This window comes from Myotis nattereri, assembly GCF_964212035.1.
Source record: "Myotis nattereri genome assembly, chromosome: 14".
In the NCBI taxonomy this organism is placed as follows: domain Eukaryota; kingdom Metazoa; phylum Chordata; class Mammalia; order Chiroptera; family Vespertilionidae; genus Myotis; species Myotis nattereri.
The window spans coordinates 16,782,480-16,802,905 of NC_138089.1; the positions used below are offsets into that span (position 1 = coordinate 16,782,480).

Consider the following 20,426-nt stretch of genomic DNA (forward strand, 5'->3'; position numbering starts at 1 on the left):
TCGCACTCAGGTCCTGACCACAGACGTCCTCGAGGTTCCTCTCTGGGCAGGTCGGTCCCTTACGCAGAGACTCGCGGGGCGCGGGCGCCGGGGCCGGAAGGAGCGCGTGGCGGACGGAGGTCCAGGGGATATTAGGTTAGCGGGGGAGGGCGGGAGGGGGGAGAGCAAGTTACTGGACGGCGAGGAACCCGTTTTCTATACGCGTCATTTCAGGAGAAGAAGATGCGTCAGGAAACGCGACGGCGGTCGTTTTGAGGTTGGGAGCTGAATAAGTGCGTTTTCTCCTATTTGTCCTTTTATTTGAAGGGAACATATTACTTTACCGCTCAGGACAGTGAGAGATGTTTTCATTTAGGAAAACGGAACCAACGTCATATGTGGTCAATTTGCAGATAATTCGGAAAACGGGAATGGAGAGGGAAAGAAACGCTTAAGGTCCGAACTCAGCGTTTGGAACGTTTCCTTCTGGACTTTGTGCTAGAAAGTGACGCTCGGGGAAGGTGAAGATCGGCCCGTGCCGGTTGGGGGTGCGCGATTAGGAAGCCTCGGGGGCCTTGGGCGCCCGGGGAGCGACCCAATGCGGCGGGCGAGGAGCGCCCCACCCAGCGGTCCCGCCTGCAGATCGCGGGAGGCAGCGAGGGGCCAGGGTTTCCCGCGGCGATGCTAGCCCCTGGCGCCGTCGCTCTGGGACCGATGGCCTTTCCCCCCGGGACTGGCTCCCGCCGCGCAGCCACAGCTCCGAGCCCGGGGACGAGGCTCTCCCAGTCCAAAAGCGGGGCTGGCCGAGCCTTCGGGGCTGGCGGCGCCTTCCGGGGGAGGGTCTTAAATCCGGCGGCGCCAGGCAGGCAGAAGGGGAGGCGCTCTCTAGTTAGAAGAATCTGATTTCAAATCCCAGCTCCGGCGATTCCCCCACCGAGCGCTCTCCCCAAGTGTCCCCGCCCAGTTCCTAGCTCCTCACGGAGATGAGGAGGGCGCAGCTCCAGCCCAAACGCTGTGTTCCCTCGAACTGCAGCAAGAGCCTTACAGCGGTTCTCAACCTTCCTGATGCCGCGACCCTTTCATACAGTTCCTCATGTTGTGGTGACCCCCAACCATAAAGTTATTTTCGTGGCTACTTCATAACTGTAATTTTGCTCCTGTTAGGAATCGTCATGTAAATATCTGATATGCAGGATGTCTTTTCAGGGGTCGCGACCCACAGGTTGAGAACCGCTGCTCCAAAGGCAGCATGTTTCACTCGCAGCCAAACTAGCAGACCTATTAGAGTCGTTCCGGCCACACACGTTGGCCTGGTACCTGTGCTACACACAGCGACGCAGCCAGGAGGGCCACCTACTCGGTGCTGGGCGCTGGCCGCTGGCCCCCTCCACAGCCCTACAGAGTCACCGCTGATTGTCACCCCCATTTAATGAGTGAGGAGATGGGGGCTCAGAGGGGACAAGCAGCTTGCTGGCCCATGGCCCTGCTAAGGAACCTTCTCTATCCCCCTAAAGCAGTGACGGCGAACCTATGACACACGTGTCAGAGGTGACACGCGAACTCATTTTTTTGGTTGATTTTTCTTTGTTAAATGGCACTTAAATATATAAAATAAATATCAAAAATATACATCTTTGTTTTACTATGGTTGCAAATATCAAAAATTTCTATATGTGACACGGCACCAGAGTTAAGTTAGGGTTTTACAAAATGCTGACACGCCGAGCTCAAACGGTTCGCCATCGCTGCCCTAAAGGGTAGAAAACACATTCAAACTTGGGTCCATGGATGCCAAAGCCTGCACACCTTCTGAGAACAGTAGTAACAACGGCAAATGCTTGTTGGTCGCTTGGTACTGCCGCTCTCCCTGCCAAATGCTGTACATCTCAGGAACGTCATTCATTTCATCGTCCAACCAATATGTATTGACCACTGTTTTATTTAAACATGAGGAAACCGAGGCTCAGAAGGCCACCCGACTTGCCTACGGGGTCACACAGCCCATCGGGGGTGGGGCTGAGATTCACACCCAGGGCTGCCTGCTCTGGCTGTCTCACAGGGAAGAGCAAGGAGTAGGACTGAGGGGAGAGGATTCAGTGAAGAGGCAAGATCCCCCTTCGGCAGCGACGGAAGACAGGATCGTAGAAACAAAGCCAGGATGGCAGCGTCTTCATACAGTAGCCTCAACTTATGCCCCAAAAGTACTACTCTGCTTTTAGAAAAATTGTCATCTCAAATTACTTCAAAATAACTTAATATTAGAATAATACAGGCTCCCCATGAATATTTTGGGAAGTCGAGAATGAAGAGAGGGACGTTCTTTCCCTTAGAATCCCACTCACCAGACGCAGGCACTGGTGACCCGGGATGTCTCCTTTTTCTCTGCTGTGCAGAGGTTGTGCGTGGTCGTGCGTGCTTGCTCTTCACTGCCGAGATTGCACCGACTGTAGTCTTTGACCTCACTTTTCTCACTTGGATGAAAATCTTTAATGCTCTTCAGTGAGTGATGGAGAAAACAGCTCCCGCCTTGGAGCCCAGACTCTGGGGCAGGTACTGTGTGAAGGGCTTCCCACCATGTTGCGTTTCCTTCTCTCCTCAAAAGGATATCTGCCCCCTATTGAGGAAATGGGGAGTTGGAGGTCACCAGGTCACCCAGCCTGGAGCCAGGAGTGGTGTCTGTGCTGACACCAGAGCCCAGGCTCTGACCCCCTGGGCTGGAAGGGTCCCCTCGGGGGGTCACGCATGCTTGGCCATGCCTGGTGGGCTGTGCAGGGCTGTGCAGTTGGCTACCGGCATCCTACCTGGAGCTCAGGCCAGGTTCCTGGCAGGGAGGGAAGCCTGTCTCTGTGGCACAGACAGAGCCTCCAGCCCTCCCTGCCAAGTAGGGTTGCCAGGTAAATACAGGGTACCCAGTTAGATTTGACTCTCAGACACACAACCAATAATACTTTAGAGTCTAGAAAATCATTCATTGCTTATCTGAAGTTCAAATTTAACTGGGCATGCTGTATTTTTTGTTTGCTACGTCTGGCGACCCCACGGCCAGGAATCATGGAACTTTGCTTGGCTTGACAAGCGATGGTCTGCCCAGGTTCCTCTGTACACACACACTCACCCCCACTCACATCCCTCTCCCCATCCCTAGATCCACTGTCCATCTCTTGTCTGGCTACAAGTGAATTAAAATGCACCGGGAGTGGGGCATCCCAGGCCCTTCTGCAGCTGAGACCAGATTAACTGCCTAATTGCGGCCGGGTCGACAGCCAGCTTTCTGAAACAGGGTTCCGTTCTTCCCCCCTCCCTCGCACTTTCCTGTTTTCACGCTTGAAATCCCTCCACCGGGTAAATTCTTCCTAGTTCGAACTTGTTGTAAAGGCAACTCTCATTACTTTTATAATCTCTCGTGGATCCCATGACAAGTTTTTCTGCCAAAAAGCTCCTGCCCTCCCCCATTCCTTTCAGCCCAGCATGTAGGGGGGAGGGGAGGTTGGATTCTAGGCTTGTTGTGTGGGTGGCTCTCAAAACCCTCATTGAGGCTTGAAAAGTGGCCTTGGAGATAGAATGAATACAGGGCTGGGGAGGAAGTTTGGAGTTGCCATGGGAACTTCTTGTCTGATGTTTGTGGGCCCAGATAACTGCTCCTGCGCCTCTCGGCTTGGAGAAAAGGGGCAAAAATGAAAGGAAAGGGGGTTTTGGAGTTTTTAATGACAGCTGTAGCCACCGCCCACCATAGATGCAGGAAGATTGCCAGCTCCCACTCTCCACTGCCTCTCTGGTCTTCACTGCCCTCCCATTTGCACCTCTTGTTCTCCAGAAAACAAACTTCAGAGGGGCAGGGAGGACCTGTGGAGGGATGTGCTCAGCACTGGGATCCCCTTCAGGCCTCCATGGATTGAATCTGACCCCCAGAATGGGGAGGCCTTGGGGAAAGCCACACTGATCGAGGCAGGAGGCAGCACCTGGGGCTGAGTTCGGCCGGTGCCTGGAGTAACCGGCTGAAAGGTTCATTTTCCCAGAAGGCCCTACTTTCCGACATGGCTGAACCAGATGTGAACCGTAGCTACAGTTAGTTGGAAAAGGTTGCTCTTTTTCATGTTCCTTCTCTTTATTGCTTTTTTCTGACAGCAAAAGAAATCTCTGCTTACTTGTCTTTTTTAAGCCACAAACACTACAAAACACAGTGACAGAGGAGAAGAGCTTGTCATTTTATGCCATGGAATCGTGGTTCTCAAAGTCCCAAATATAAATCCAGGCTCCTAGCCCCTCCCTCATAGGTTCTAACACAGCAATGGCCCAGTAATTCTAAGTGACGTCTGGCAATGATGTTTGAGATACATTGATCTAGAACTGACCTCCGTTAGTAGGTTAGTTAGGGTATCTGCACCCAGGTTGGTTCTCCATGTATATGCAGTTGACCCTTGAGCAAGACAGGTTTGAACAGCACAGGTCCCCTATAGGAAAATTTTTCCAATAAATACTGTAAATGTATTTTCTCTTCTTTATGATTTTCTTACTAGCACTTTCTTGTCTCTAACCTACTTTATTAGAGTAATAATCTCTAACCTATTTATTTATCCCTGAAGCCCACAGTTCCTTTCAAGGTATAAGAATACATTATATATATAAACCCTAATATGCAAATAGACTGAACAGCAGAACAACCGAAAAACCAATCGCTATGACGTGCGCTGACCACCAGGGGGCGTGCATGGAACATGGCAGGTATTGGCTGCGGCGGTCGCTGTCATTGCGGTGAGCCTCTGGTGGTTACTGAAAATCCTTTGCTCCCACACACCGCAGTCCCACCCGGCGCTTGCACCTGCTGCCGTCGCCTGGTGCCAGTCCCAATTGCTCAGTGCCGTCAGCGGGTGTGAGCAGTGGCTGCTGGCCCCGATTGCCCCTGAGGACTTCTCCACTTCCCCGTGCTCCTAAGGGGCGATCGGGGCAGCAGCCGCCACTTGCACCCGCTGACAGCACTGGCCCGGCTCGCACCCACTGCTGGCACCGGCCCCAGTGGCTCTGCACTGTCAGCGGTTGTGAGCGGGGCCCACACCATCAGTGCGTGGGAGCAGCAGCAGCAGGAGCAGAACTGATGGCAGACAGGGGACTGGGGGCCGCAGCGGGAGGGGCCAGGCAGGGGTGCAGAGGATGGGCCAAGACTCACCCCTGTGCCCACCACAGCCTAAGCCCACAGTTTCTTTCAAGGTGCATGAATTCGTGCACTGGGCCCCTAGTATAATACATATAACACAAAAATATGTGTTAATCGACTGCTTATGTTATCAGCAAGGCTTCCAGTCAACAGTAGGCTATTAGTTTTGGGGAATCAAAAGTTGTACATAGAATTTTGACTGCACAGGGGGTCAGTGCCCTTGACCCCTTGTTGTTCAAGGGTCAACTGTACTAACTTTGATTTGGGGAAAGAGGAGGGGGGAGTTATAATACATGTGGTTTTGCACTTTGATTTTTCACCAAACATGAAGTGGACACCTTTTCAGCTCAATAAATGCGCATGCTATGGACTGCATCCTGTTAGGGGGTGTAGCCTGCTCTCCTCCCGAAGGGGTGTGGCTGGGGAAACCGTCGATCACCGATCGCACACAGAAGATGGTGCTGTGAGGAGCTCGGGGATGTCAGTGCTGTTGCTGAGCAGGGTGGCCTGGGACAGGCATGCTAAGGAGGATAGGGGAGGCCCTGCCCCAGGCTGGCAGTCTCGTGGGGGAGCCTGATGGGTTGTAACAGGTTGAACCGTGAGAGGAGCTTTAGTGGGGAAAGTGCACCCAACCTCAGGGAGTGGGGGGTTCACGCCCAACTCTACTTGGCTCTGGTTGCTCTGGGGCTACCGTTGGAGTCTCTCAATAAAGGGACACGAAGTCGGCCGCAGGGCGAGCTGGCATGGGAACCGTCAGCGTCTCCTCTGGACGGAGCTGGATTCCGGGGCTGTCTTCTCCAGGTGGGAGCGGAAGCTGTCGGCGGTCCCACTGCCCCAGGACCCCTTGTGTTGCTCCAGCTGTCAGCGGGCACTGGGATTGGCTCAGGAAAATCACTGTGGGCCCCCGGAAAGGCCCACATAAATAGGCATTTGTGGGACCAGGGGCAGAGGAGTGGTCTGACAAGGACTTCGCTGTTGTCCCCCTGGTCAGAATTTAGTGAAATGAAGCCACATCAGAGTGGAAGGCTGGGGTGGCTGCCACTCAAAGTACCTCAAGGGAAGCAGAATTTAGGAAGAAGAAACAAAAAGGGATATTCATTGTTTCCAGAAAATTACTTTCTACCGGAGAGCCTGTGACCCTTAAGTGGCACCGGCAGGGCCAGCGTGGCCCAGGCTCCCGGGACATGCCTGACCTGGCCCCCGCCCCCTCTCTAGCCCCGTCTCCCACCTCCTCCTCACACCTCCATCACCCCAAGCTCATTCCCACCCAGGGGCCTTTCCACTCGCTCGTCTTACTCCCTGCAATGCTCTCCCAGGTGGGCAGACTTCACGCTGTGACTCCTTCTCTCCGTTCAGCCTCCCTAAAACATCACCACCTCAGTCCACGCTTCCCAAGCCCCAGCCCCTCCCTCTCACCTCACCCAGAATTACTCCCATCGTAGCATTCAGCGAAGCGCAGCGTTTTCTCGGCTCCTTATGTTTTGTCTGTCCCCCACCCCCTGGAATGTAGGGTCCCTGAGCACAGAGCTACCATGTCCCATGCACACAGGGAGCAGTGCCAGGAACATAGTCGGGACTCAACAGATGTGGTTTAAATGAATGATCGAGGCCAGAGAGGACAGACTCCTCTGAGAAAGTAAAGGTGGGAAGAGGGCCAAGTTGAACTGGTAGATGCCAGCTTCCTTGCGAGGGGATGGCCTCTGGCATCAACACCCATTCCTTATTTTTGCATCCACACGTTTGTTTGCTCACTGAGCCAGGACGGTGGCATGCACTTCCTGCCGGGCCCACGGCTGCATGCTGGGGCCCTCCCACAGGTCACACGGAGTCCAGTTCTCTCTGCAGGAAAAGCCCCACTTGCTGAGCATTGACTCAATGCTTTCACTGATGTCATCTCATCCGTGTTTTCTCTCATCCACCCTGTGATTCTCCACAAACACAGAAACCAAGGCTCAGTGCCTGCCAAGGGGCTGGTGCCCAGGCCAGGGCTGACCCGGGGCGGGGGTGAGGGGAGGGGGCAGGGGGGTTGAGCTTCCACTCCCCCACACTCCCCTGGGCGATGTCCTGTTGGTGCTTATCTGAAGTTCAGAGGAAGTTCAGGGTACCGAGTTTTGGAGCCACCCGTGGGAGGCCAAGAACTGACCCAGGGCGGTTCCCCCTCCCTTCACCCCCGGGAGCCCCGGGCACCAGCAGGAAGCCGGCTTCCCTTGCACCAGGCGGTGCTGGCTGCACTCTTGCCGACCCTCCCATTAGAAACGGAAATGCCTCCTCACTCAGAACAAAGCTTGGCATGTTTCTTATTCTGCAACAATCTGACAAAATAGGTATTTATTTGTGTCTCTCAAACGTGTGGCCTGGACACGGTGTTCCGCGTTGTGGAAGTGGCTGTGCACCAAGTGAAATACTTGTTACTATAGTAACAATTCCTTTTTATTGATACCAGAATAAACAGGAATGCAAAGCTGCCTCACTTGCTGGCACATTTCAGCCGCCTGGCCCGTGATCCCGGGGGTTTAAGAACCGCCCTGAGGAGGCGGCGGCCCTGCAGCCAGTCTGGGACTTCTAGGTGGAGCGAGGAGGCCAGCAACACCGTCTGAGTTCCCGCAGGACGTGGGCAGAGAAGTAAGACCATTTCTCTTGGGTTTCACCTGCTGGGAACTGGGTGCTGGGCCAGGAGGAGGTGCGGGGTCAGGAGGGCAGCCCCAGAGCACTGGGGTGGGCTGTGGGGAGTGGAGCTATTTAAGCTCCGGTACCCAGGCTCTGCCCCATCTGTGAAATGATGGGGAGGTGCCTCTGGGCTTGGGGAAAAGATAGGAGACAACGTGGAGGGAGCACGCGGATACAGCCCTCCGTTCTTGCTGATCTGTCTTCCTCAGACGGATCTGAGTTTATACAGGGTCTGACTCGCCCACATCCATCAGCAGCAGCGTGGCGGTTTCTCTGCATCGCTGATGGACAGGAGGCCGCAGGGTGGCACCTGAGAGAACACAGGTCTGGCATCCGACAGCTCGGCTCAGATTCTGGCACCTTCACCTGCTGGCTGTGTGATCTGGGGAAATCACAAGGCCCCTCAGAGCCTCAGTTCCTTCGTCTGTAAAAAGGGATGACGATAGTACCTGCCTCCTCGGTCTGTTGTAGGAGCTTCATGAAGTGTGGCTGTGGGGTGCTGAGCACGGTATGTGGCTCACTGCAACGTTGACGTGCCACCCTCCTGCCTCTCTGATGCACTTGGCTTTTGCGTTTGGCGGTACGAGGCCAGAAGTCTGGGATTGGCCAGAAGCCAGGCGTTATGGGATTGGCTGTGTCACTTTTCGGCTGTGAGGCAGAAAACCTGTGTCTCCCGGTGGCTTGGACCCCGAGTGTCACTTAGCTCTGCTGGTGGGAAGTACCAGCCAGGACCTTTCCCCTGAGGTCTCTGCCTGGTGGAGAGGTGGCACCGTGCCCCTGGTGGGCCAGCAGGAACGCCTGGCCTGCTCTGTTCCTTGGTCAGCCGCACAGCCTCTCCACCGGCCTTGCTAAGGGCCTTGCAGGCCAGCCCTGGACCTGGGAGGTCCGAGGGGCCCAAGCAGAGTGTTCAGGAAGTTCGTCTTTGAGTCCTTTTTTCATGGGGTGGGGAGGCTGCAGCCAGGCCAGGGGCTGCTGGGAGACCTGGAGGTGGCTCCCAGATACACGGTTCTTTGGTTACCAGCCAGTGAAATACAAACTGGCACTTTCCCCACAGGGAGGGGGAAGCGAGGCGCGCTAGGAAACCCGGGGGCCACGCCGGTCACTTTTACTGAAGGCCTCTCTCTCCTCTGCCCCTCCGCCTCGTGACATGGTGAAGCGCGAAGGTCCGATGGGTGTGTGCTGAGCCCAGCTGCTTGAATAGCAGCAAGGAGCAAGGGCGAGGGAGGGAAGGCAGAGGAGTGTAGGCTCTGACCCACACCCAGGGAGGGAAGGCCCCAGCCGGTCCCCTCCCAGACTAAGGCCGGCCGTGGGCAGACAGCCTGTGGAGTCTGTCAGCCCAGCCCAGAGCTGGTATTTTGTATGGCTTGGATGTCCTCCAGGTACCAGGCCTCCATTTCTCATCTATAAAATGGACTCACACTGCCTCTTCATTGGGTTTCTTGAGTACCAAGAGAGAGAAAAGAGATGTGAACCTACTTTGTGGACTGAAAGATAGTGCGCCTGGAGGAGTGGAGTGATTAGAAAGAGCACTCGAGTTGGAGTCTGCAGGTCCCAGTTTTGCCATTTATTCTGTGTATCTTGGGACCAGTAGCTTGAGCTCTCTGAGCCTCGATTTTCTCATCTACAGAATGGGAATGATAAAATAGTAGCACTGGCTGCCCCCTAGGGCGATTGTGAGGTCCAGGTGGAAGTGGGTGAGCTTTCTTCAAATGCTGATGCTCACCCCAGGGGTCAGGGGAACCACAGTTTGCCTTGCGAGCACCACTGTGCCAGGCATTGGGCCAACCACATCACCCACATTGTATCAGTTTACTCTCCACACAGCCCCGTGAGTAGGTATTGCTATTATCTCCACTGTACAAGGGCTCAGAGAGGTTAAGCTATTCGCCTAAAGTCACACAGCTAGGAAGGGATGTGGCCATGGTTCAAATCCAGTCTGTCCCCTCCAAAACATCTGCCTTAGCCATGTTGCTTTTCTGGTCCCGGTTCCATTTGTTACCATTGATGTCATCAAAGACGGAGCCAGAACCTCCAGCAGGGGAAGGCAGGTGAAAGAAGGGGACGGTAAAGCCTAGATGGCCAAGGTCCTGCAGCTGTTTTCAGGATGAACTGCGTGCGACCTGGGTCTCCATGGGCGCCACTTTCCTCCGTTGCTCCCCTGTGGGGAGGCGAGGGAACTGCTGCCCCGCCTGCCCCAGCAGCCTGGTGAGCTCACTGGGGAGCAGTTAGTGATCCCAGCTGAGCCGTGTCTGGACTGGGGCTGGCATCCTGCAGAGCTGTGGGGGAGGAGCTGTGGGACCTCTCGGGTCATCGGCAGAACCAGGGAAGAACCAAGGCCAATCTCCCGACCTCTCCTCTGACCTATTATCACCCCACCCAAAATGTGAGGTCCGTCCCACAGTCTGCATATTAAGGGATTTGCCCATGTTGTGCTCATGTGAAACACTCCATATAGCTGTCGCCTCCTGGCTGCCTCTACCCGCTGCCCCACACGTCAGCTCATCCAGTCTTCACAGCATCTCGATTTCACAGAGCAAGAGGGTTCCATCCAGGTCACAGAGCTGCTAAGAGCTGTGGCTTCAACCAGGGGCATCCATGACAGCAAGGCCAACAACTCGACTGAAGTCACTCAGGCCCCAGCGAAGCAGCTTGATTTGTAACCCTGGTTTACAAAGTTGGCTGGCGATTGGCATTACCTGGGGAACTGCTTTAAAATTCCAAAGCCAGGCTGCCTCCTGGGCTAATTAAGCCAGAATCCCTGGGTGGACTTGGGCATCGGTATTTTCCAAACGTCCCCTGGTGATGCCCGTGTGCGGCCAGAGTTGAAATCCCTGGTGTCACCAGTGCAGTTTTTAAGGAAGATGAGAAAGCTCAATCCAAGACTAGGAACGGGATTTATGAGCGGCCACTGCTAATGGCTATCAGGTGGCCACACTGTGCAGTTCCAGGGGCGTGAAGCCGTGCCCTGCCTCGCTGTGTGTGGCTGCCCTGTAGCCAGCACGTAAGCACCTTGTAAGTATCACCTCATTCACTTTGCAACAACCTCAGGAAGACGACTGATCAAGAGCGGCTTCCGTAGCTACTCAACTCTGCTGTTTCCCTGGAAAGCAGCCATAGGCAGTAAGTGATGAGTGGGCAGCCGGATCCAATCCAGGTTCTACTGGCTCCAACATCCGTACACCTAAGCTTCATTCTGTCTTTCTTTACAACCAGCGAAGGGTATTCACTAGCCCCTTAACTCTCTCCTAGACTGCCTCTTCCTCCCCTCCAGCTCTCCCCTGGGACACCCACCTTTCCTCTTTTCAGAGACGAGCTGATGCTCAGCTCACCTCACCTCACCTCACCTCTTTGCCCATTATGGTCACTTCCCAGAGTCTCGGACCTCTCAGGACACCCAGCAGCCTGAGAGACTGGCCAGAGCAGCCCTGGGAATGGCCCCACCGCTGCCCAGGAGGCCGGCTGGCCCCCGGAGGGCCCAGATGTTTTGAGTCACCAGCACTTCATTGAGCAGCCCCTTTGTTCCAGCATCTTTGTAATCTTTTCCACGCAGAGACCCAGCAGCCGTCTAAACCCTGCCCCTGCCCCACACGTGTTGTCTGCGGGAATTCAGCGCCCTAACTGGGGAAGGCAGTGGATTTCACAGCCTGCAACTCTGGGCTGGAGCACCAGTCTCATCCTTCAGGATCCCTGTCCCAGCCACCACACCACCCAGACCCCCTGAAAAACACCAACCCTGCAGCTCACCGCGATTTCATTAAAAAAAGAAAAAAGTCTGGAGCAGATCTTTGAGCCAGAGCTGCTCACTGATTGGACCTGGGGTGCAGGACTAGCTACCTAGTTTGCAGGGCTCAGTGCGAAATGAAAACGCAGGGAACCCTCTTCTCCGCAGACGCAGACGCTGAGGGCTGAGGGCTGGGCCCCACCCGCACCATGAGCCCCCTATGGGTGAAGGCTCTCCGCCTGGCCAATCAGACGTTTCCCCCTGGAATTTAACGGGAGAGACGGCGACCGCCCACGGGCAGTGAAAGAAAACGAAGTCGGATAAAAATATTCTTCAAACCTGCTGACAGTTTTCCCACACACAGCAGCGAGAATGGCCTTTTTTAAAGCCAATCAGATGCGATCTTTCCCGGACTTGAACCCGCCCGTCCACCCGCCACTCTCCCCGTCGCTTGCTCACGCCACCCCGGGGACACTGTGCGTTTTTGTTGCCTGAACAGACCTAGCTTGTTCTAGGTACGGGAGTCAGACATGCTGTTCCCTCTGCCACTCACAGCCCCCGTCAGGTCTTAAATGTCACCTGCTCAGAGAGGCCCGGCCCCTGCACCTGGCTGAAGGTGGGTGCAGCCCTTGGTCGCAGCCCCTCTGGCTCCACCAGCAGGCTCCTGGCGAGTCCAAATCGTTTCTTTTTATTGGCCTTGTACTCGTTTACTGTCTGCCTCCCTAGTAGATGTCCGCCTGTGAGAGCAGGAACCCCGCTTGCTCAGTTCACCTCGGTGTGTCCCGTGTCTACCACAGAACCTGGAAAATTACAGGAATCCAAACAGATTGCAGAATGGATGTCTATTATCATGTGCTTTCTCAGTGGTCGTTCCTGTTATGTGGGAGCTCTTGGTTTTGTGTAGTTACTTTGTGTCTGACCACATTATTGAACTCTCTCATTAGTCCCAAATGCTTTTCTGTTCATACATTTGAGAATTCTGGGTAGATAGTGATAGCTTATGTAAATAGTAATTCTGCCTTCTCCTAAAGTTATACAGCTATTTCTGTGTCCTGCCTTATTGCTGTGGCTACATACCATTCGTTGTTTTGAAGATGGTGTGACTGACTAAAATTATGAAGCACTGGAAGGTTTGAGGCTCAAAGGGGCTAAGGGAGCTGCAGAGTGAAGTGTGGTGATAGCAGCCTGCGTGGGATATATAGCTGAGAATTACTCAGATAAACAATTGATGGGACTTGGTAACGGGAATGGGCATCATGGGGGAGGGGGTGACTTCCAAAACTCCAGTCTGAATCAGGGTATTCTAAGGCATTGGCTCCCAGACAACTTAATCCCATCGGCTAAGAAAATATTCACATTTCTAAACAGGGGCGGTGGGGGGGGGGGGGGATTGCTATAGCCAACTGTTTATTTTGCCAAGTGTAATAATAATTTTAAAAAACTGTGTAACGAAAAAAGAGAAGAAAGGAAGTTCATTAGAATTCTTGTTTTAGAAACAGTTCTGAGAATGTGAATTCAAGAAAAAAAAATAGCAAATGTGTCTCTATGCTCTGACACTTAATCTGACTAAATCCAAAATATCTTATAATAATTAACACTTTCCCCAGCTTACACAGCACTTTCACCAATGTGGTCTCTCTTCATCCTCCCAGAAGCACCCTGCGGTGGGCAGTGATAGCAATGCCACACACGTTTCTGGTGTGACACCATTTGCAAAGCATCCTCCTCCCTTTGATGCCTCATTCCCTGGCATGGCACCTTGCAATTCACAGCCCATCAACCCCCTGCTGTGTCCAACCCCCCTGAGCTCTTACCCACTCCCAGGTTTTTGCACAGACCGCCAGCCCTGTCTAGATTTCTTGGAGAACTGTTCATCCATACAGCCTGTCAGGCAGGGAATGGCTTTCATCCTGCTCCAGTAAGGGGGGAATGGGAGTGTCTGTCCGAGGCCAACACGGTGGCCCTCAAGAGAGGGGACTGACCCTGGTGTGTGCAGTGGGGACTCACCCCCTCAGTGGCCGCATGGAAACCCCATGCCTTAAGGCGCTGGTTCCCCAAGACCAACCTCCGTGAGCCTTGGTTTCCTCGCCTATACAACCTCAAAGTTTCTATTTTCAATTTCCAACAAATATTAATTGTCTACTATGTACCAGACCAGACACTGCTAGTGCCTGGCATGTAGCAGAGGCTCAACCTCAAAAAGCCGGACTCATGAAGGGGGCAGAGCCAGTGCCCACATTTTCGCTCTGATTACTGTCAGCATCTAATGGGCCAGGCTGTGTCACCCTCCTGACACTTTTCCTTAAGAAATCTCTCTCTCTCTCTCTCTCTCTCTCTCTCTCTCTCTCTCTCTCCATTTGCTTTTGAGCACTTCAAGGACATGTAGCCAAGGTGTAGAGGAGGGAGCCCTTCTGCCTGAATTTCAAGCAAGTTAACCAATCTCAGGCTGCTCTGGTGGCACTGAGGCCACCGAGAAGCCAGGCATCTGCTTACATATGGCAGCCCTCCCTCCGTAATCGGCGGCACAGCAGTCTCGGGATTCCACACTCTGTCTCTGCTCTGGAGAAAGAGAAACGCCGGTCACGTCCACAGATGCCCTCGGAATGATGGACAGGGAGTTTGGACAATAAGGGGTGATACTTCCCTTTCATTACAGCATTCATCCAATTGTCTTCAACAATTAACAAGTACATATTGCTCTTTTTACATAATTTTTTTCTTTTCTGGACTTATTGAAAAACAGAAACTCTAGTGTAATCCCTTTCATAGGAGGGAAAATGTGTGTTTTTTTCCAAAGTCAGGCTAAAACCATTTGCACATCGACCCATATTTTGTGGCCCAGTAGCTCTTGACCTCTAGACCCCACTTTACAAACATCCTCTCCAGCCCTTACCGCAACCCTGTGCACAGGCTCCGCTATTTGCAGCTCACAGTTGAGGAAACTGAGGCTCAGAAAGTCAGCTAGCCTGCCCAGAGCCACACAGTGGCGGGTGGCCAAGGTGACCGAGACCCTTGCCCTTCGCTGTGCCCACGGGGGTGGGTGAGTGTGTGACCTGCTCTGACCAGCTCCCCCCCTCCCCATCTCTACAGCCTCCATGTACTCAGAGATCCAGAGGGAACGGGCAGACATCGGTGGCCTGATGGCCCGGCCCGAGTACAGAGAGTGGAACCCAGAGCTCATCAAGCCCAAGAAGCTGCTGAACCCCGTGAAGGCCTCGCGGAGCCATCAGGAGCTGCACCGAGAGCTGCTCATGAACCACAGAAGGTGGGGACGGAGCTCGGCTGCCTCAGCCTGGCTAGCACCTGCTCAGGCTGCTGGGGCCTGAGGGGCTGCCCCTCGTGGAGAGCAGGCCTGGGGGTAATCCTGGGGCTCCTGGGAGCTTGAGGAGGGCTGAGGGTACCCCCATGGTGACCAACAGAGACTGTGAAGGTCCAAAAGCCCTGTCCTCCCATCCAGCTACCCGCTGTGTGCCTGACCTCCACATACTTGTACTGAGCACCTACGATGGGCCAGGCACTAAGCCAGACCCTGGGGTTCACGAAGGAATGTTCCTGCCCTCACAGAGGGGATGGATGCATAGCCAGGTGGTAGGATGGGTGGTTCCATGGGGTATGTTTCCAGCAGATGGATGAGCCCGGAAACTGGACAGGAAACACCAACCGCTCAGTGTGGTTGGAGCATAAAGTGTGAGGGAGGCCAGAGGAACCATGCCGTCCTGGGAAGGGGCTCAAGCAGGAGTGTCCCAACCCTGGAGGGGTCATGAATGGAGCAGGGGGTGGGGGTGCAGTGAGAGAGGCAGGCCTGGGGCAGGGCTAGAACTCGCAACTGAAGGAATGTGGAGAGGGGAGAGGGAAGCTGGGCCTCTGTCCCCTCCCAGGCCTGGAGAACAGTCCAGGCTCACCAGCGCCAGAATGGAGGCGTCGGCGCCTCCGCAGCTCCCTCTCCTGGCCACTTGTAGGATTGGCGCGGGCTGGGCTTCTCACCCTTGTTTTGAGCTGTGTGCGAAGGACCCTCCCGCGGATATGTTTGTATCGGTGGTGGTGGTGGTTTTCCGCGTAGTATATCAGAAGTATTTCTCTGGTTGCCTCTTAGAGTCATCCCTGTTAATGCCAAAAACCACTACCACAGGTTTTTTTAAACTAAAGACAAATCAAGAGAGATATTTGCAATATAAGTCACAGACAAAAATTAATACATACAGACCTCTCATAAACCTGTGAGGAAAAAATTAGCAAAAGGCAGGTATAGTTAGTTCACAAAGGAGGAAGTGCAGACAGCTGGGAAACAAGTCAAAGGCTGTTGGATATGCTAATAGTCAAAGAAACAAATGAAAACCAGGTGTTATTTCTTGCCTACCAGGTTCACAAATACAAAAGGGTTGGGTGGTGATGGTGGGGAGAAATAGATGCCCTGGTACCCTGTGGACAGAGTATAAATTGGAGAATCTTTCCTAAGGGGCAGATGGAAATGCGTCCAAAATCTCTTAAAGGAGACTGACCCAGCAGCTCCACCCTTAGGAACATATCCCGAGAAACTAACCTGAGATAACATAAACCTGGTCTCGGCAGTCAGGCAGGCCCGGGTGCACATCCTCACTCAGCCCCTTCGTATCTGTGACGGGGACCGGCGTCTGAACTCCTGGGAGCCTCACTCCCCTTCTCTGCATAAGGGACAGTGGGGGTTCCACACGCCACACCCGGGGTTGCCGGGAGGATTGCAGGAGATAATGGTAGCGAGAGGCGGGGTGGGGAGTTGGGGTCTCTGACGCCCCCCCCCACCCCCCGCCCCAGGGGCCTGGGTGTGGACAGCAAGCCCGAGCTGCAGCGCGTCCTGGAGCACCGCAGGCGGAACCAGATCATCAAGAAGAAGAAGGAGGAGCTGGAAGCCAAGCGGCTACAGTGTCCGTTTGAGCAGGAGCTGCTGAGGCGGCAGCAGAGGCTGAACCAGGTGAGTGCGGCCAGCAGCCCCGCAGCCCCGGCCCGTCGCCCCCTGAGGCTGCCCGTTGGCCCAGGGCGATCTCTGCGTGTGGCCGCCGCCGGCCAGTGGAGCAAAACGAGGGCTGGACCGTGAGTCCCCCGCTGGCCTGAGTCCTCACTCTGCCACTCGCTTCGCTGGGTGACTCTGGGCCCTGGCGTCCCCTCCCGGAGCCTCAGTTTCCTCATCGGCCCCACCTATTGCGTGTTGATTCTGATTTCGTCATCACAACTGCCCTTGAGCCAGGTAGCATCCCCATTTGAGAGACGAGGCCAAATGAGGTAAGCAATTTGAACGAGGCTTCACAGGGGGAACTGGGTCTCATGGTCTGTCCCCCCAGCTACCAGGCTGGTGGCAAAACTGGTTCTGTTTCCCCAGAGAGGACCCTTGGGCCAAACCCAATGGCTTTTGAGCCTCGGAATCCCCCTGGCCCCACCCGCTCACGCCTCCCCTCTCTCCTTCAGCTGGAAAAACCACCGGAAAAGGAAGAGGACCATGCCCCGGAATTCATTAAAGTCAGGGAGAACCTGCGGAGAATCACCACGCTGTCGAGTGACGAGCGGGTGCTGTAGAGCTGGCTGGGGGAGCCCCGGCCCCCCGCAGCCTCCCCCGGCCCCCACACCCTCCTCCAGCCCTTCTGTACCTGGCAGCCCTGAGCCCCAGGTTTGGGGACATCTGCTGCGTTCATGCTTGCTCCTGTAAACTGCGCTGTCCCAGAGGCCCTGCCTGTCCCTCCCCCCCACCCCCAGGAGCTGGGGTCCCGAAGCTCACAGGAGCTTCCTTCTGAGCACTCACCCCTCCTGCCCCAAGAGGAAGCCACCTGGGAAAACTTTCACAGGGCACCTCCCTGGCCCGACAGCCCTCCATTCTGCCCAGGCCCCACGGGACCCTGAGTCTCTGGGCAGCTCCACTCGCAGGTCTCAGAGAACTTCCCTGCCCGCGGTTTCACCTGCAGCCAGGAGTGAGGCAACTAGTCGGAGCATCTCAGGACACCTGTCTTGAAAGCCAACCAAGGGGAGAAGGTTCAAGTGCAGTTGAGCCTGGTGAGGAAGGGCAGGGCGGCCCGCAGGTGGCCTGGTGGCTCCCACCATGGCAGGTGGGAAGGGTGGTAACAAAGACAGCTGCTTAGAGTTTGCCAGCCTCCCCCTACACCCCCTGTCCCCGGCCCCCTGGTCCAGGCTCGTAAGCACTCCCAGCCAGGGCTTCAGCCTTCCTGCTCCCAGGGTCTGCAGCAGCGCTGCTCCGGCTCCATCCTGCCTACAACTCACTGGGGTCTTGTTAAATTCCGGCTTCTGCGTCAGCAGCTCTGGGGTGGGGCTGAGAGTCTGCGTTTCCATCAAGCTCTAGGGCCACACTGAGCAGCAAGGCTGGAGCGCCAGGGGTACTAAATATTGGAAACGTCACCCCTGAAGCCAACCTGCCCCCCAAGTCCCTCGGGCCTGTGCCCTGGGGTTCCCCCTTCCCCTGCAGCCTTCAGGGCTCTCTGTGTCCAGCCCACCCAGGGCCCCAGGCCCGAGAAGACTTAAAGCCTAGCAGGTCGTTCCAGGTTTATGACAGATTCTCACCAGACATCTCACAGTCCAGGACCTCCAATCTGCATTTCCACCGCACTGTTGTGGTGCAATTCTAGCCAAAAAAAATACATATTTTTTTTACCTAAAGCCCAGGGAGAGCACATACAGTGGTTTCCAATAGGTTTCTGGAACTAGAAACAGTGATTGCAGACCCCACTGCCACCCTCGCGGACTGGCCCCTGTGAGTCCCCATTTTCAGCCTCTGGACCTGAGACCCACCCTCCTTGGCTTCTGTGCCCGCCCGCCCCCCCCCCCCTCCACGGGGCAGCTCCAGAGACCTCACCCACGGCTTCCCCAAAGCCCTCCCACGCAAGACCAAATGGTTTCACCTTTTGCTCCCATTTTTCAAGATTTAAAGAATAAACCAGGCCTGTTGCTTTCTCCCCTGAAGAGCAAACCCTGCCTCTGGCTTTGTAAGCCCACCATTTACGGGGAGCATTTCTTTGCACCCAGAGACCGCTGCCATGGCGATGCCCTAGATGCTTGGCCAATGGTGGGACCTGCAGGAGAGAGGCCATCCCGGTCTCACTCCTGACTGTGTACTCCGAGCGTAACCGAAATGTGGATAGCGACAGGCTGCACGCGTGCGTGCATGGGTGTGTGTGCACGTGCGTGCGTGGGTGTGTGCGCGCATGTGTGCATGGGTATGTGTGCACGTGCATGTATGTGTGTATGCATGCGTGCGTGCATGCGTGGGTGTGCAATCCAGCTCTAAAAGGCTCACGGAAGTGACTGTCCTTGCGAGGATGCGGTACCGCTGTTTTAAATGTCTGCCAGGTGAGGTGATGCTCAAAACCCACCCTCCCTCATTAAGACCGCTGCTCCCCCCAAGAAGCCACCTCGGGTTGATGTGTTGTTCAGATGTGAAGAGAAGCAGGAGGGGGTGTCTAGCCTGGAATAGGCCCCTTAGATTTCACTCAGGTGTTGCCAGGGGTGCTTCAGGGAGGCGGCAAGGCACGGAGACAAAGGCCCCAGAAGCAGAAGGGACCTCCAGTCCCACTGGTCCAGTGGAGCCACGGGGGACACCCATGTTCACTCCCCAGTGGTCAGTCCCAACGCCTCTCTAGTCACCTCCCACTGTTGAGAACCATCCAGACCCTCCCTGTTCCAGCCCCTTCGCAGCTTGGGGTGAGCACGTGCCCAGGGATGGGCAGTGACATGTAAGAGGAAGTCTACAGGAACTTCTGGGAAAGCTGATGCTCTTCTGATAAAAGACGGACATGGGTCCCAGCTTCTTCCTGCCTTGATTGGGGATGTGATGCCTGGAGCCACAGCAGCTCTCTCGCTACAAAGAGAAAAAGGCCAAGAGAATCTCAAAGACATTGACCTTATCGTCATTGGACCAAGCCAATGCCTGCAACCTTCCTCCTACAGAACTCTTGTAAATAGAAATAAAGCCCTCTTTGGTTAAGCCATCGTTGGCCAGTCTCTGTTATTTGTGGACAAAAATATTCCTGACACAGAAAGCCAGCCCTGCTGCCCAGAACTACCTGCAGACTAAACTGCAAACCCAGCTCCCTCTTCCCATCAGAAACCTGTTGGGTCCAGACCCCCAGCAGCAGTACCGGGACCTGCCCTTCCACACCTCCTCCTCGTGGCCTACAGGGCTCCTAGCATCGACACCACGAATCCCCACACCATTCAGCCCTAGCAAGTATCTGCTGAGTGCCTGCCCTGTGCCGGGAAGCAGGTCATGTGCTGGGGGTGCGGTGGGAAATGAAACATCTGGGTCACGGGGGTGGCCTCCTCCGAACTGGTCTCCCTGTTTCTGTCCCTGCCCTACGCACAGTCTGTTCTCGACAGAGCGGCCAAATGACCCTGTTAAAGTCTAAGGCAGATCTTATCCTTCCTCTGCAGAGCCCTCCACGGCTCCCAGTGGAGTCCTTCCTGTGACAGAGAAGGCCCCATGTCCACTCCCTCTTCACCTGTGGCCTGTTTCCGCCTGCCCGCCCCCTCGCTCACGCAGCTCTCCAGCCTGGACTCCTCACGCCCACCAAGCACGCCCCACCTCAGTGCCTGTCCACCTGCTAGTCCCTGGCCAGGAATGCCCTTCCCTCTGGGAGCCACGCGGCCTGCTCTTGCTAAACAAGACCCTCCTCGGTCACCCCATCTAAAACCTCAACATCCACACATTCCCTCCACCCTCCTCCCCTGCCTTGTTTTTCCTCCTCACCATTTATCACCATCTAATGTTATGCAGCTCACTTGCTGATCGAGTGTCTCTCCTAACAATAATGTCAGCACCGTGAGGACAGAGACTTTAGTCTGTCTTGTTCACTGCTGATTCCCAAATGGCCTCCCCCCTCCCCTCCCCCTCCTTCTTGGCCAGCAGGTGGCTCGGCTCAGGTAAACCTGGCA

General features: G+C 55.1%; 1 protein-coding gene across 7 annotated transcripts in view; it reads left to right on the top strand.

The window, feature by feature from the left end:
* The window catches only part of FAM107A (family with sequence similarity 107 member A), a 52,311-nt gene extending 32,828 nt beyond the window's left edge, over nt 1-19,483 (top strand). For 3 of the 7 annotated variants that reach the window (XM_081105460.1, XM_081105463.1, XM_081105458.1), the window contains exons 2-4: nt 14,610-14,784; nt 16,311-16,467; nt 16,959-19,483. In XM_081105460.1, the coding sequence (XP_080961586.1) occupies nt 14,615-14,784; nt 16,311-16,467; nt 16,959-17,066 (435 nt within the window). In that variant the 5' untranslated portion in view covers nt 14,610-14,614 and the 3' untranslated portion in view covers nt 17,067-19,483. Of the gene's footprint in view, nt 1-7,217; nt 7,456-7,574; nt 7,754-7,932; nt 8,307-11,687; nt 12,136-13,896; nt 14,207-14,609; nt 14,785-16,310; nt 16,468-16,958 lie in introns of those variants that run through there. The other 4 variants (XM_081105459.1, XM_081105461.1, XM_081105462.1 and 1 more) reach the window with 4 other exon arrangements.
* The last annotated feature ends 943 nt before the right edge of the window (nt 19,484-20,426 follow it).